Raw genomic sequence first — 17,537 nt, 5'->3', positions numbered from 1 at the left:
TCTGCTACCCCCCAAGCCCTGGAAACCACTGGAGTGATGGGTACTAACCAGGAGCACCGCATAGGACCACCAGTACACTGGACCCTTCTGTTAAACCACAACATGCTTTTAATCTTCTATTCTTGTGAGTGCATTTTAACTAATAAACATGTGTGCCTTTTAACAATCTACATTTAGATTGGCACTGATGTCTCTCTTCTCTATGATTTTTTTTTTAAATTTTTGATTGGGGGTGCCCAGAGATTCTACCAGATTTTAAAGTGTGACTTGGTTGAAAAAAGGTTGAAAACCATTGCTCTAACAGGAGGCCAGATCACAGCAGAAAAAAAAGAAACTGAACATTTTGAAAAGGCTGAGAGCAAAAGAATGGATTTTGTAAAGTTAATAATATACACTCACTGACCTGTTTATTAGGTACACCTGTTCAGTTACTTGGTAACACAAATTGCTAATCGGCCAATTACATGGCAGCAACTCAATGCATTTAGGCATCTAGACATGGTGAAGATGACTTGCTGAAGGTCAAACTGAGCATCAGAATGAGAAAGAGAGGGGATTTAAGTGACTTTGAACATGGGATGGTTGTTGGTGCCACATGGGCTGGTCTGAGTATTTCAAAAACTGCTGATCTACTGGGATTTTCAGGCACAACCGTCTCTACGGTTTACAGAAAATGGTCCAAAAAAGAGAATATATCTAGAGTAGTGAGTGGCAGTTGTGTGGACGAAAATGCCTTGTTGATGTCAGAGGCATAGTTGCCAACTGTCATGGATTGTCCAGGATGGTCCCGGATTTTGAAGCCCTGTCATGGCCGGTCTTCGTCCTGGGCTCCGTCTCGAAAATTGAACATTTTCCCAGACAGTGTGGCCCCTGTGCCGGGAGGCCGACGCTACAATTCTACTCTGTGTACTTTTCACATTGCCGCTTGGGTGGGTGCTAGCACACAGGTGAACACATTGTTGTGCTTCTTAACAGAGAGTTGTGACGACAGATCACTCCTCCATCCTCCTCCACCAGCAGCTCTTTCCAGGCGCTCTGATTGAGGGCTTTGCAGCATGCGCGGGTAGGAGTGGGTGCGGCCAGCCTCACAGATAATTGCACCCGGCCCCTCCTTCTTTTACCTAGGGCAGCGTGAGCAATGAAGGCAAGTGCTGTGGTGGTGGGACATATGTAGTGTATGTATATGTAGCATGTGTGTATGTAGTACATGTGTATGTTTACGTAGTATGTGTGTATGCAGTATATGTGAGTATAGTATGTGTGAATGTAGTATGTGTGTATGTAGTATGGGAGGGGGTTCAGTTGTGTAACAGGTGCTCAGAAGGGGGTGCGGAGGTGGACCAGGTGCTCAGAATGGGGTGCAGAGGTGGAACATGAAGGGGTTGATCCTAAACAAGAAGGGGTGTGACAAATTTAGATGGGGGAGGGGTTCCCAATTTAAGTCTTGCCTAGGGTAGAACAAAACCAAAATAAACCACTGGTACACTGCCCTACATACTACTGACGTCTGTACACTGCCCTATATACTACTGATCCCTCCCTGTACCCTGGCCTATCTACAGTATATTTCCTATTTAACATTACCACATTCTCCACTATGTAAGTAATCTCAGACTCCATTTAACCACACCGCTTTAAGCGACTCCAAATATTTAGGGTAATTGAAACCACGCCAGTTTTTTTTCTGATTAATGTTGAGCCACACCTACAATTGAATGTCCCACCCATAATTAAAATGTTACTCTGCCCATACCGCCTTTCTGGACATACAGAAAAAAAAGTGTCACTAAAAATGTTTGGAAAATGTTGGCAACTATGCAGAGGAGAATGGGCAGACTGGTTGCGGCGACATTCAGATGGTAGGGTCAGAATTTGGCGTAAACAACATGAAAGCTTGGATCCATCCTGCCTTGTTCAGGCTGGTGGTGGTGTAATGGTGTGGGGGATAATGTTTTGGCACTAGCAAGGTGTACCTAATAAAGTGGCCTGTGAGTGTATATTCTAATTGATTTTTTTTTACCAGAGTTTAGTGTCACTTTAATGAAGGAATGAGGAAGTCCAATCAAAAAAAGCAAGATTACAAATTTCATGTGTCTCCTTTTCTTGTAATGAGAATTCTGCATATAAACAGCTGAAGACCTGATGCTCTTAAAGATGTGTTTGTGCATACTTGATCCTCTGAAGCACGTTGATTGAGTGTACATCTGAGCAGAACAGAAAGAGGAGAAGCATAACTAAAGCTCAGTGTTTTCTCTAATGTACACCTGCTCAGCTATATCATACTAAGGAGAATAAGCCCGGGTTCATTCTGAATACGACTTTGAAATCGTGTGACTTTACTTGATGTCAGTGCAACTTCAGGTACGACTTGTAAGACATCTGTGTGACTTCATGCACAGATGTCTATGCAAGTCGCACCCAAAATCGGCAAAAGTAGTTCAGAAACTACTTTTCCAACAAAGCTGAAGTCGTGCTGATTAGAATGGTTCCATTGCATCGGTGTGAACGGGTCACACCGGGTAAGTCACGGGTAAGTCACGGGTAAGTGTCACATACATGATGAGCTAAGATGCCTGCACATGTGTATGCTAGGTAAAAGCTTGGCATGACCATAAAAGTAAAGTTAAACATGAAATCTCAGTTTTTTAATGGAACAATTTTATATGCAAATTGCAATATACTAATAAGGCGTAGTGGAAATCGTCAATGTTTATCCGACAAATGCATTACATTTTCAGGGTATAAGAACATGGTGAGAAAGTGGCAAAGAACATCGAAAATACATAATTAAGAAGGTCAAAAAGTCTTTTGACGGAAAGAATAATAATGGGATCTCGGAAGGAAATTCACACTTCCTTGCACCACTTGTCTGGCACACAGTACAGCCATAGATCGCTGGCCAGAAAAGCAAGTTGCAAGGAAAACGGTGCAGTCATTCATTGACCCTCGATGAATGGCTCTTTTATGAGCTTGGCTGAAGAGGAACTAGCAAGAGTGGACAGTAAGAGGGAAATAATAACAGGTTCTACTGTAGTACATCAAATGTCACCTTCTCACAAGAGGCACCTGGCTACAGCAGAAAAGCAAATTATTACCAAGCAAGTTAATACATGAATTTTGTCATTAGCATGAGCTTCATAGATGCTTGTGTTTTTCAAGTAAAGTTTAGGTCACTATATCCTTACTCAAAAGTCACTAGGAGGTCATACACAGGCAGGATAAATAACAGAATACAGACCATACTTATATAAAAAATATTCAGCAGCATAATCCTGTGAAAAAATCAATCAATCAATAAATATAAATAATAATAAAAAAATTATATATATATATATATATATATATATATATACTGCATATATATATATATATATATATATATATATATATATATATATATATATATATGTATATACTGTATATATGCACAGGGCTTTTTTTAGGTGCAGGAACTCTCCCTTTCCGAGTTACCTTCTCTACCCCCTACCGCTCCTTTAGAGAATACAGTACCAAGTATCAATTTGTATGAAATTTATTAATGATAAAAAGAAAAGCAGTAAAATATATCCCCTGCAGCCAGCAACAATGGATCCCCCCAGCAGCCATCAACAAAAGATCCCTCCCTCAACAGAAGATCCTTCTCGGCAAAAATTGACTCTCCAGCAACATAAGACCCACCCCCTGCAAGAACAGATCCCCCTGCAGCAACAACAGACCTCCCCCAGCATCAATAGACTCCCCGCAAAGTTAGATCCCCTCCAGTGACCATAGATCCTTCAGCAGCTAGCATCAATGGACCCTGCAGTACACCACAGCCCCCCTTGTCACTACATACATTCAGGGCTGGAGGTGCCAGAATTGCATTGCCCTGTGTTCCTGCTGAAAAAAAGCGTTGTGTACATATATATATATTGCAGAGCTGATAAACAGAAACAATTGGGTTCTTTTTCTAAAGGCAAATAGGACATTCACTTTGCAAGGAAATTTTTTCTTAGCTTGGTGAATGAAATGAAGCTCTGCTCATGTCCATCATCAAATCATGTGCATGCAAAATTCAGTTTTTTCCCTTGCTTGTGATTGGGTATTCTTAGCAAAGTGAGCATTCGCCACAGTCACTAAGCTGAGGGAAAATCCCCTTGCAATGTGAAAATCTCCTTTAGTAAATCAACTCCAATGCACAAGGCCATTTTGACCAATGTCAATCTCTCTAATCCAGAGGTGTCAAACTCCATTTCACCGCGGACCATGTCAGCATTATGGTTGCCCTCAAAGGACTGGTTGTATCTGTAAGACTAGATGTCCAGAGCATCCCCATCCCCATTGCATCAGATGTCAAGAATCCCACACCCTCCCTAACATCACCGTGCACCCCCTTTGGGGGCAGAGCTGGTAAGCAGAAAGTGCAGGGTCTGGAGGAGGACCAGAGGAGGAGTGGAGTCAGTTACCAGAGTCTGCTGAATGCTGAGACCAGGGGAGACAGAGATGAGGGGGTGCTGCAGCTGCACTGAGAGGTGCAGGATTTGGCAGAGGAGTTCTATTCTCCTCTCTGCTGCCAACTGCTGAGACAAGGTGAGGGCGGAGACAAGGGGGTACCTGCAGGAGAGGTGCGAAGGCTACATGAAATGGCCTGGAGGGCTTGATTCAGCCCAGGGGCCTTGTGTTTGGCACCTGTGCTCTAATCCATCCAGAAATCAATTCAGAAGTGCAGGGATTTCAAATACGCAGTCCGTTACACCAGCTGTGTGTGCACTAACAGCTCATCACACATGGATCATTTTTTTCTGAACACTTCAAAGCAGTAAATGTGACGTTCACCATATATTCATCAGTAGTAAGTCATTCCCTGTATATTGAACACATTCACCTGCAGTGAATGTTTTGCAAATGTCACATTCATTGCTTTATACATATGCCCCATATCCTTTATACTTGACACCAGAGTATTGGATTTTTTAAGGAATTAATCCAGTTTGTACAAACATGGATAACATGATTTGAGATTCATATGCAGCTGTTCAAAGGATCCTTCATTTAGAGAATTCCAATTATCAATGCTCCACTGAGGCTTTTGAAAGTGTCAGCATACATTCTAATTCCGTGTGTATTCAGAAAAGTAACTAACCCACCTGTCATTAGTATGCTGGTATTAATGAGTGTGATTTTAAATTTGTTTCTAGTAAATGGATTATGGATCCTGCTTTTGTAGAGCTGATCATATTGCTATTTTATTCTGTCATATTCTATAATTTTATTATCACAGGGCCCTATATTGTTGTGAAAAAATACTGTATTAAAGTGTTACTAAACCCAGGACCCTGCATTCACTACATCTGGTCTCCCACAGTATACAGAACATGGAAATGCAATTATTTTAGTAAATATAAACTGCTAAGTACCGTTTCTCATCAGCAGTTAGAGAAGTCTTGTGACTTCTATCAGTGTTCAGCAGAGCACACGATAAAGCTTGTAGGAGAGTTTTCATTTTGCTCTAGGAGGATGCAGAACCTCTGACCTCTGTCTGGACAGTGCTGATTGACCCTGTGCTGATCACATGCACTCTCCCAAGAACAAAAAAATACCTCTCTAGCAATATACACCAAACTGAACATGTACAGAGTGTCTCCACACAATATTATCTATATATTTCAGGTACTTATATAGCGCTGTCAATTTACGCAGCGCTTTACATATATATTATACATTCACATCAGTCCCTAACCCTCAAGGGGTGTACAACCTAAAGTTCCTAAACCACATTCATACTTACACACTCTAAGGCCAATTTAGACAGGATCCAATTAACCTACCAGCATGTCTTTGGAGTGTGGGAGGAAACCCACTCAGGCAGAACATGCAAACTCCAGGCAGGTGGTGCCACGGTTGGGATACGAACCAACGACCCTTGTACTGCCAGGTAGAAGTGGTGACCATTTAGCCTCTGTGTTATGTCTTATAACGAGGTAAGAGGGGGACACTGGAAAAAGGGGAGTATCAGAGAAGTCAAGATCAAACCGTCTTTTTACACAATGCAGAGTATTAATCCTTTAGGTTCCACAGTGAGTATAACGAGCATATACAGACTGATTTTACTGTTGTGGGTTTAGTAACACTTTCAGATTAATGTTTTAGAGCAGTGGTCTCCAAACTGCGGCCTGGGGCCCTTTGCTTGCCTATATCTGGCCCATCATAAGACATTTTTCCTTCCACTGACATCAACGATGGGGCATAATTCCTGCCACTGACATCAACCATAGGACACTATCATTCCTATTAACAGAAACATTCAGGCACTTTTTCTTCTACTGACACCAATGAGGAGGCACTATTCCTCCAACTGACACTAACGATGGGGAACATAAGATGGGACATTGTTCACTCCCACTGGATACAGTCTGGCCCACCTAAAGTCTAAAGGATGGTAAACTTGCCCTTTGTTTAGAAAGTTTGGAGACCCCTGTTTTAGATGATAATAACAGATAAGGTATGCATTATAGAAATTGTAATTATGGTAAGAAGCGTGTCACCAACAGATAACTATGTCCTTAATGTTTGCTATTCAGTATATAAATGTATATGGAGCCTTCAGCAGAAAGGTTAATGGTTGATATCTCCATTATTGAAAGTTGGCTAATAAATTGTGTTATCAAGGATTCGTTCATTTTCATGAAAAATTATTTCCTCTATACTGAATAATTTTATACATGTAGGGGTGACTTTGGTGCTAGCTTTCTTTATGTGTCTTTCAGACACAATGATATTTTATGGCAGTAAATTGAACATGTGAATGGCAAGGAGAGCCAATTCAGGACATTGGGCCAGTTTGCACACCTGGTAATTTATAGGGTCATAATGTAGCCCATGTAGGTTACTCTGATTATGTTACAATATTTCCCAGAAATTGCTTATGGCTAGTGTCTGTGCCTAAATGAGACTTCTCCACTGGAAAACTGACATTATGTTCAGTAAGGTGGAGTGACACCTACTGTTGCTGGTTTTTGCCTTTTACTGGCAGAAGCAGAAGAATTGGACATGACTGCCATGAGAAATCATGGGGCCCTATACGGCCCAGCCAGAAGGACCCTCCTTTAATCGCTGCCAGGCCCTGCACTCCACTTTTAAACTCAGATAGCCAGACCATGTTTGCAATTTTTCCATTTTTTTAAAATTTCTCCCTTACAGCTTTAAGAGTCTGTAAACGACCCCCCAAAACCACACATTTTCTGAAAACATAGGACCAGTAGAATAAAAAGAAGGTGTTACTGATAGATATACCTGTGATATTTGTGCAAATGTTTATTAGAACAATAATTTTGCTAAAAATACACAAAAATCCTTATTCACGGACACAAACACAGGAAAACTTACAAAATTCCTGCTAAATTCCTACTAAATATAAAAGCTAAAACTGTATTGAGCTAATAAATAACAAATATTTGTAAACTTTAAATTGCACTTTTTTGTGAAATGGAGGTAACTGATGGTGAACATAACTGTAAATAAAAACAATTTACTCTAAAAATCTGCCTTTATCATATTTCATTTACAGCTTTCAGAGTTTGAAAAGACTCCCCAAAATGATAGATGATTTGTAGAAGAAAAAAAATTGCTACTGATTTTTTAGGCCTTGCGATAGTTGCGCAAATTTTTATCAGATTGCTATTTTCACTAAAAATACACTAAAATCATTATTAACGGACACAAACACAACATAACAAACTTCCTGCTAAATTGCTACTATAGCCTCGTTAACATGAGGCATACTAAAGTGCATGTCCGTGGAGAGTCGTTTTCACCTGCACAGGGATGCCCTGGTGTTCCATGCATCCCTGTGCAGGCAGTCCTGTTCATGTAAATTGGGATGCAGTGGCTACATGTGAACAACTGCTGCTCCTAATCTGACATCTGTGTTGGTGTACGTGTGGGGTGCATGGCCCCAAATGCAGACAGTGTGAGCTTAGGGACATGCACCTGGAACCACATGGATGTCAAATTCGGAGCAGCGGCTGAGCCCATACAGTTGCTACATCCCAATTGACATCAGTGAGACTGTCTGCTCAAGGATGGAGGAACACTAGTGCATGCCCGTGTGGGTAAACACACCCTCTCAGGGGCGTACGCTGTAGTATACCCTGTGTTAGCAAATCCGTACTATGTTTTTTTAATTGTATTTGTATTTACAATTATATTGTTAATATTTCATAATTTGTTTTTTGGGGGGGGGGCTTTGGAGAGATATCTGGGGTCCAAAGAGAGCCCTGATGTCTCTTTTTTTGTTTTTTGAGACAGAGAAAGGGTCCAAAGACATAGTTCTCATTTCCTTTTTCTGCAGCATCAGTTGCACTAAATATGAATGAATAGAAGTCTCTGTGTCTCTGCATAGAGACTCCTATTCATTCATAAACGGAAGCATAGTAAATACAGCTTACGATGCTCCAGTGATGAATGTTCATTCAGAAAAAGAAAGGGGCTGGTAAACATATTTTTAACAACACCCCCCCCCCACGCTCCTCATCCTAACAGCTATTTTCCTCCTGAGTAACAGCTGCAGCCAGTGGGAGGGGGGAAGGGAAAGCTGGCCAGCAGCACTGCAAGGAGGGGGATCGGTGAGATGGGAGCTCTACGGGGAGGGGGTTGCAGGGGGAGTATTTGTTTATCCTCTGTGGCTCCCTCCCCTGCAGCTCCTAAAGACGGGGGAGGCCATAGGAGGGAGGAAGGCAGCTGCAGAGAAGCCAGATAATTAGTGTTGCAATCGGGCAGGCGGAATTGGTGCATGAGGGTTGAAAAGTGGGGGTGAAAGGGAAATAGGCATGGCGGGGGACTGCAGTTTAGCTGACAGCTCTGCAGGGGAAGCAGTGTCAGCAATATCAGTGAAGCGGCAGTGGTGGTGGGGAGGGGCGGGTGGAGAGCACATTTTAGGTGAACAGCTCTGATCAGCGGATTGTCATTTGCTGATCAGAGCTATCGGTGTGTTCAGCAGAGTCTGCTGACTATTTTATTGTGTTTATTTTTTAATTTAACTTAGTCTTTGAATGAAAATTAATGTTGTAGATGCATGCACGGAGGAGAACCTCCCTGCTCAGTACTTCACTTTCCGATTCAGGCATTGTGGTTGTACATTCCACCCAATCTCTTTTGTTGGTAATCTAGAGACCTGAAATCCCTGCTTGTGCTGCATGATAGGGATTCCCAAACAGGCCCACAGAGTTGTGTAGAAAGAAAAAGTCAGCAGTAAGGGCTCATTCACACATGCGTCAATACCCTGTGTTTAAGGAACATTTAGGCAGCATATCTAAAGCCTCTTAACTGCCCTTAAATGCCTGCCATGAATATTAAAATAAAAACAAAGATGTAACTTGTGAGCCACTCACTGCTATTACAGGATCGCAAACATAAAACACATCCTCTTTAAATGTGCAAATAATTAAAAAACATAAAAACAATATGTTGCGCTGCTTCTTTGAATATTAAATCAATACAAATTTCCAATAAATATATCAAAAAAATCAATATTAATAAACTTTTGAAAAACAGAAAATCATGTGATAATTATTGATTTGATTCACTGGGAAAGTCACATATATTTTTTTTATTGAAGACTGGTTAATTTTTATATATATTATGTTTTTTATATTATATCTTTTTTGTATGATGAGCACGGGATGACATTTTGATTTCACATGATTTTCTGTTTTTCACAAGTTTATTCATATTGATTTTTTGTATATATTTATTGAAAATTTGTATTGATTTAATATTCAAAGAAGGAGCGCAACATATTGTTTTTAGGAATATTAAAATGGCACCAAAAAGTGCAGTACACACAAGATCGGTAATGTTGTGTTAAAAGTTAAGCAGCATGTTGCTTTCAAGAGGCATTGCTGCTTAGCAGCCTCCTCTATTAATTTCAATAGTAATATGCCGGAACCTCATCTTAACGGCACTTATAGCTTTTACAGCATGTTAGTGAAGCATTTATAGAGTGTTAACTGGGAGCTGGGGGAGAAGGAGTGGAGGATCCTGTATCCCAGAATGCACTGGGAAATAATAGAAAACTAGGACAGAGCAGCTCCAGCCACTAACTGCACCAAATGCCAGCTCAACATTTTTTTTTTCACTTGGTCATTCTTTTTATGATCTTCCTGGACCAAGCCAAGTGTCAAAGATATACAAAGATATACAAATATGTAAAGATTTGTAGATTTTGATTGATGATTAAAAGTAGGTCTTGTCTAAAACTAAAAAAAGAGAAAAAAAACAAAACAACTCCATGTTGCAGAGAATTCACAAAAATGTCCGCTATAACTTCACAACCTAACCATACTTCAAAGTAGATAATTTCCTCTACATCCCGTTTAAGCTCTTCCCACTAGAAAAAAAAACACTTTCATGGGCATTTATCAAGCATTTTTTTGATGTTTTTTCAATGCTTCAAAAACACAAACACAAGTCAAAAACACATCACAAATGCTATAGGCACATTAATGAGCATTTCTTCATAATCAAGCCCTAAGAAGTTTCTCCCATCCTTCAATCAGATTGACTGCCAGTTCACTCTGATGTGGTGTGATTCTGATGCGGTTTCACAGTGCGGTATCATAGTGCGATTTCTGCTGTGACAGGTACCAATTAACCCCCCGGTCACATCAAGCCTGATTTTGAAATTGTGCGACATACAGTGAAGTTGCACGATTTCAAAGTTGGGCGAGATGCTGATTTCAGGTGCAATTTGCAAGACATCTGACACAGGCAAATCGCACCAAAAGTAGTAGACCAAGTCAGAATTGCACTGATTTGACCGCTGTAATTGCGGACAATAGGCTGCGACTTGGCATATGATATGCAAGTCGCATGGCATGCAAATCGCATGCCAAGTCGCACCCAACGTGACTTGGGTGTTAATGCAATTTCTGAGGGGATTGGGCATAGCAGGAGATGAAATTTGCACCACGCCCGCACTAAACTAGCACAGGACCCTTTTTTCAACCGCATCAAATTTGCACGGCATTTATGTGAACAGGCCTCATTGGAAAAAATGATTTTTGACATTATATGAAAATCTATGCTTTTCTGAACGGATCTGACCCGTGCAGAATTCACTCAGACCTGCTTTGGAAATCGAATGTGATTAGTGATGCACCAAGTAGAGAGACTAGGGGCATTCTATTGCAATGGATAACAGATAACTGTAATTACAATAAACGTAAATGATTTTTAACTCTTTACCAGTTTCAGCATTTATTGGATAACATTACTAACTAATTGATTGCTTTTGCAGGCTGCCCAAAATAGCTTTTTAACAAGGTGATTTAATCAGTGAAAGATGTGTACTCTTCCTCAAAGGAGCTTTTCTACTGCATTAGATTGTTGTGTGCACAGCAAGAGGTGTAAGGAGAAAGCTTTAAATAAGTGAAAAGAACAGATACATTGTGAGCTACTATTTATATTTCAGGGCATAGGTAATTCAAAAAGGAATGAACCAACATTTATCTGGAATGCAAATTCACAACTGAAAGTGTCAGCCTTTTGACAATTGCTTCAACTCTGAGACTTGAATATCTTTTGAAGTTTCTGGCACTTTTACCATAATATCACCTGATCAATGAATTTGTGGATAATTTCAAATGGAATGCTATATTTATGTTAGGTACATGAATTGACTCTGGAGTTACAGTAATGATTGCAATTTGGCAAATTTTGGGATAATATACAACACTGCAGTTTTTAAAGGACATTTTATTTTTATGTTTGTTGGTATTGGTGCTTGTGCTATATAGGGGTTGGCACTATGAATTTTTTGACATTTCAATAAAGATTTGTAGTTTAATGTGAAATATAATCATTTTAATTATTTTTCAGTGTTATAAAGAACAGATAGAGCTTTGTAGGCGAAATAAAGGTGGCTAGAATTGCACAATAAAACAAGTCAATGTGACTTGGTCACTTTTTATACACTATTCACCCCTAATGAAGCCTCTTTCGAGGCAAAACATGTTGAGTTTATTTGAGAAACTTTTGAGCACTTTATTTTGATACAATTTTTTGGGGGGCAGGCATAGATGATAAAGGTTTAATGAGTTTGCAAACTTTGCAGGTTACAGAGACTTAGGTATAGTGAATATAGTAAATATTTATTTTTTATTTCAGGTACTTATATAGCGCCATCAATTTACACAGCGCTTTACATACATATTGTACATTCACATCAGTCCCTAACCCTCAAGGAGCATACAATCTAAAGTCCCTAACTCACATTCATACATACACATACTAGGACAATTTAGACAGGAGCCAATTAAACTACCAGCATGTCTTTGTAGTGTGGGAGGAAACCGGAGTACCTGGAGGAAACCCACACACTCACAGGGAGAATATGCAAACTCCAGGCAGGTGGTGTCGGGGTTGGGATTCGAACCAGCGACCCTTGTACTGCCAGGCGGAAGTGCTAACCATTTAGCCACTGTGCTGCCCATAGTATAGTACATTAAATAAATTGCAAAGTGGTACATGCAATGATCATTAAGTAATGAACAAAAACTCAGCGCTCACACGATATAGAATGGGATGGTGACATAGGGCATAGTGGTAGGAAAAATGGGAACTGACTAAACACAGAATATAATGTAGAAGAGTCACTGGGTGGAGTGGTCCATAGGATAGGCAATAGGAGGTGAAGGCAGACCAAGGAACCAGGGCACCTGGATAGGAGCCAGCAAGCCTCGTCAGAGATGGTGAAGATCCTATGTGACCGAAGTGGCGGCATTGTAAACACAGTTGGTGTGTCCTGAGGCTGATAGTGTAGGAAGGGATGGACCAGAAGGCAAACACCTGGGAAGGGACTGGCAGCTCCTCGTCAAGGATGTGGGGAATCCCTCGAAGATAAGCAGAAGAAAAGGAGAGCGTCAGGTCAGGAGGAGTAAATTCAGTGAAAAACTGTAAAACAAAAGACTTACATCTAGGATTCCTTCAGTCGGCATGTGGAGTGGAAGGACCAGCAGAGGAGTGGGATGGTGGTGCAATCAGGTGGATGGATCATTGACAGCAGTGGGACCATGCAGGGAGTCCCAGATGTAAGTCTTCTGTTTTACAGCTTTTCACTGAATTTACTCCTCCTGACCTGGCGCCCTCCTTTTCTGCTGTTAAAGAAATTAGGAAGAATGGTTTCCTTTAGATATGATTTTTGCTCATCCTGGTAGTATTAAGCCATGTGAGAAACTCTTGATACTTTTTTAGTTACGTTTTACAATAAAAGCCATTTTTAGGCCCAAGTGGGTAAGGTACATCACCTCTATTCATACAATTATTTTTTCAGTGTTGTAAAGAACAAGTAGAGCCTTGTAATAAAAACAGAGGCAGACAGAATTCCATAATACAATAAGATTAAAATATCCTGAAATATTTTCTATTATTTTTGTTTGAGCTCATCTTCTACATCTAGGTGACAGAAACTGCAGCATGTTCAGAGCCTGAGATTCCACTAGGCAAACTAGGTGGCTGCCTAGGATGCATTGCCACCTAGGGGCGCCTGGACGCAGCACAGGCTGGCACTCTCTCTGTGTGGGACACTGCCAAGTCATGAATGATCCCTCAGCTGAGAGGAGGGGCGGCAGAGGGGAGAAAGAAAAGACAGAGGAGGATGCCAGGTGTCTGGGGCCAGTGTAGCAGCAGTCAGATTCAGTCCCTTACTGTAAGCTGGCTGGCAGCTGCTGATCACTGTGGAGTTCAGCCCTTCTCTTCCCATTCATCAGCGTAGGCGGAGCTGCACCTGCGGAGGAAGGTGATGTCTGACATCATCACGATCCTATAGCCTGCTCTTCTAGTACCTGCTGGGCCTGCTGATGTGTGTCAGTGTTGGTGGTGGTGTTTTGTGTCAGATCTGTCACTGTTTTGGATCACTCAGTCTAGCTGCCTGCTGTCACAGTGTTTTATCTCCCCCCATTGACCGGGGAATTCCAGCCTGGGATCTGTCAGAGTGTGGATCCATCATCCTCCACTCACTGCAACTGTCACACTGCCACTGCCAGCCATAAATATAGTCAGATACTCAAATTTCCCGCCAGTTCCGTCCCTCGTACGTCCTGACGTCGCAGGGGACGGAACCCAGAAGACAGATGCCGGCATCCGCCGGAGGACATTATAGGGGACACTGCAGGGGGGACATCGTGGGAGTGCAGGGCAAGGTAAGTGCAGAACAGATCCCGGAGCAGTGCCGCATGGTAAACCCGAGTGTAGCTCAGGGTTACCGCTTTTGGTACTGAAACTTTACCCTGAGCTACACTCGGTAATACTGCCAGGGAGGCTATGTAGCAGCCTTGAGCAAAGTCCTAATGTCAGGAAGGAGTTAAACAGACAGTGCTCTTCAGGATGCCAGCTGGTGTCCCCTCTTACAGATCCACTCTGACTATAAAGCACCAGATGGGTAGCAGAGCACACAGAGCCCCCAAGATCCACAAGATGGTAGCCTCCTTCCAATCTTCCAAGTGATGCCCTCCAGGGATACCAGACAGATCTTTGGCAGACAGCCCTCCTCAGTCAGCTTTCTGAAAAATTAGGGTCACTCTCTCTCTTACTTCAGACCCTCAGGTCACCCACCTGTGGTCACATGACAGCAGGTGCCTGGGGAGACAATGTGGCCTCCCCCCAGGCTGGTGCAATCCTCTCCAAGAAAGACCCAGCGTTCAGTATGCCCAAAGAATTACGTTTTCTTAGCATTCCTCAGGACTGCACTCCCTGTGAGTGGCATTAATATTCATATTGTGTTCTGCATGAGGTCCACCTATACATCCAAGACCTTCCAAGGTTATTTGGATACAGAGGAGGTCAGGGGCAGAACTAGCAGCACTTGAACAAACCGAGCAAGCACTACTAACAATTGCAGCTCTTTGTTAAGCAGAAGTGCTAAGTAGATTTTCCTATCATTTCTCCTGTTAAGCAGAGGAAACAACTACTTATACTAGCACCTATCTAGGAGGGTGCTACATGTATAGAATAATATATTTATTATTTAGTCTACAGTGAGAATAGGAGATTGACTTTCTGATTGCTTGAGACAAGACATTAGATGCATGACCAAAAAAAGCTACACAACTGATCACTTTTGGTATATACTGTATTTGACTTTTAGATTATTCATGTGATTATTGTACCACACACAAAGCAAGCAGCACACCAGTCTTGAAATTCCTAACTCACCCAATTATGACTTCAAATGTTATTCTACTCCCTAACTCTAAGGGGTTTATTTACAAAAATGTCATTGTGTGAATGTCTTAAGCATTTGCATAACTGTCCTAAATAATATGTTTATTTGATATGATTCCCAGCTCCATCTAGTGGCCATGAGGCAGTATCCTGAAATTCTTCAATCAGGAAAATAATGCAATATTACCACTAGATGGAGCTGAATAGACATTATGACACCTATTAAATAGGAGCTCCACCCAAAAGGGGAAGTTCCGCTTTAAGCCATTGTCCCCCACTACCCATTAAGGATTGGCACCTTTAATGAGTGGGGAGAGCGAATTTGACAGCTCCCACTTCCGCTGCAATTGCCTAGGCAATCGGAAGCAGAAGTTGTCCTCTCTCCCTCCTTCCCCCGTAGTCTTCTGGGACACGTGACTGGTGGCTGATGACATATATTAACAACAAAGCTGAATGATTGTATTTAAATACAGATCTAGTGACTGACTGATATTTCAATCTAAATATTTAAAACAATTCAAACATATGGAAAAGCAAGAATGCAGCGTACAAATGAGAAAGGCCTCTAATTCAAAAATTGCAATGTATCAAAATATTGTCTGTAAATCTGTGTAATTTTTCCTGTAGTTTTTTTTTATCAGCCGCAACCAGTCACAATGTTCTTGTCACCTTTATGTTCAGATGACTAATGTGTTTTTTTGGCAGACAGCTTGTGTGGCATAAAATAGAAAATTCTGTGTATGCCGTACAGCACTCTACAATGAGATGTCAACCTGTCCGACAGACTGAGCATTGCATCTGTCACCTCTTAACTATAGAAATTCCTAGGGGACAGTTAGAACTTAGGTTATCTTAGAGCAGGGATCTCCAAACCTTCCAAACAAAGGGCAAGTTTACTGTCCTTTAGACACTGAGGGGGCCAGACTGTGGACATTGGGAGTAGAAGATGCCCTGAGAGTAAACAATGCCCCATTTTTGGTGTCAGTGTAAGAAATAGTGCTCCATCATTTGTGTCATTAAGAGGAATAGTGCCTCAGCATTGGTATCAGTGGGAGAAATAGTGCCCCATTATTAATGTCAGTGGAAGGAATACTGCTTCATCATTGGTGTCATTAAGAGGAAAAGTGCCCCATTATTGGCATCAGTGGGAGGAATAGTGCCCCATTGTTGGTATCAGTTGGAGGAATAGTGCCCCATCATTGGTATCAATGGGAGGAATAGTGCCCCATCATTGGTATCAATGGGAGGAATAGTGCCCCATCATTGGTATCAGTGGGAGGAATAGTGCCCCATCATTGGTATCAGTAGGAAGAATAGTGCCCCATCATTGGTATCAGTGGGAGGAATAGTGCCCCATTATTGGCATCAGTTGGAGGAATAGTGCCCCATCATTGGTATCAATGGGAGGAATAGTGCCCCATTCTTGGTATCAGTGGGAAGAATAGTGCCCCATCATTGGTATCAGTTGGAGGAATAGTGCCCCATCATTGGTATCAGTGGGAAGAATAGTGCCCCATCATTGGTATCAGTGGGAGGAATAGTGTCCCATCATTGGTATCAGTAGGAAGAATAGTGCCCCATAATTGGCATCAGTTGGAGGAACAGTGCTCTATCATTGGCATCAGTGGGAGGAACAGTGCCCAGTTTTTGGTGTCAAAAGGGGGAGTACTTCCCTGTATCAGTGGCTGGAGTAGTGCCTCAAGGGCCGGATAATGGCAAGCAAAGGGCCGCATTTAGCTCACAGTTTGGAGACTACGGTCTTAGGGCTTCAGTTTGTGTTAAAAGCAAAATGTCTTGGGAATTTGAATTTGATTAAGAATATTTTTGTCTTGTATAAAACAATTATATTGTTCAGGATAAAGATAGTAAATAGTTCACACATTTTCAATTTCAAACTCTTAGAAGTCTTAGAACAAGTTAACATAGTGGTTTGTGTATTTATTTTATGTGTTTATGTTTTTTTGTTAGAGTGCCATATGACATGTGCCCAGTGTTCAGGCCCAGAACCAACAGATTGCATCCAGTGCCAAGATCGTCTCATGTTTGACCAGCAAAGCCACATGTGTGGAGTAAAAGGAGAAGGAAATTGCCCTCCCAGAACGTTTCTTGAAGATGATGCGTTCACCTGCAGCTTATGCGATAAGACATGTGACTCATGTGATGACCCCTCCCCCAGGGATTGTCTAACATGTTCTGTACCCTTCTACCTATACAGTGAGTACCAGTTTATTGTTATAGCAATACATTTCATTATTTTTCAGTTCTTTGTAATTGATTTAATATTGAAAATAAGAGAGTACTACAAACCCAATATATAAATAACTGTCCAATAACTGGCA

At 41.4% G+C, this 17,537-nt stretch overlaps 1 protein-coding gene across 1 annotated transcript in view; it reads left to right on the top strand.

Annotated features, from left to right (window-relative positions):
- Nucleotides 1-17,537, top strand: part of LOC149447572 (proprotein convertase subtilisin/kexin type 5-like) — a 150,300-nt gene that overhangs the window by 85,351 nt on the left and 47,412 nt on the right. The window contains exon 11 of the mRNA XM_089652432.1: nucleotides 17,167-17,412. Within this exon, the coding sequence (XP_089508558.1) occupies nucleotides 17,167-17,412 (246 nt within the window). The remainder of the gene's footprint in view (nucleotides 1-17,166; nucleotides 17,413-17,537) is intronic.

Source organism: Staurois parvus, unplaced genomic scaffold (assembly GCF_062004578.1).
Source record: "Staurois parvus isolate SC_StPar_1 unplaced genomic scaffold, SC_StPar_1.0 ptg000682l, whole genome shotgun sequence".
NCBI classification, from domain to species: Eukaryota; Metazoa; Chordata; class Amphibia; order Anura; family Ranidae; genus Staurois; species Staurois parvus.
The sequence above is the reverse complement of the archived record's forward strand: the minus strand, read 5'-3'. Positions and strand labels throughout refer to the sequence as shown.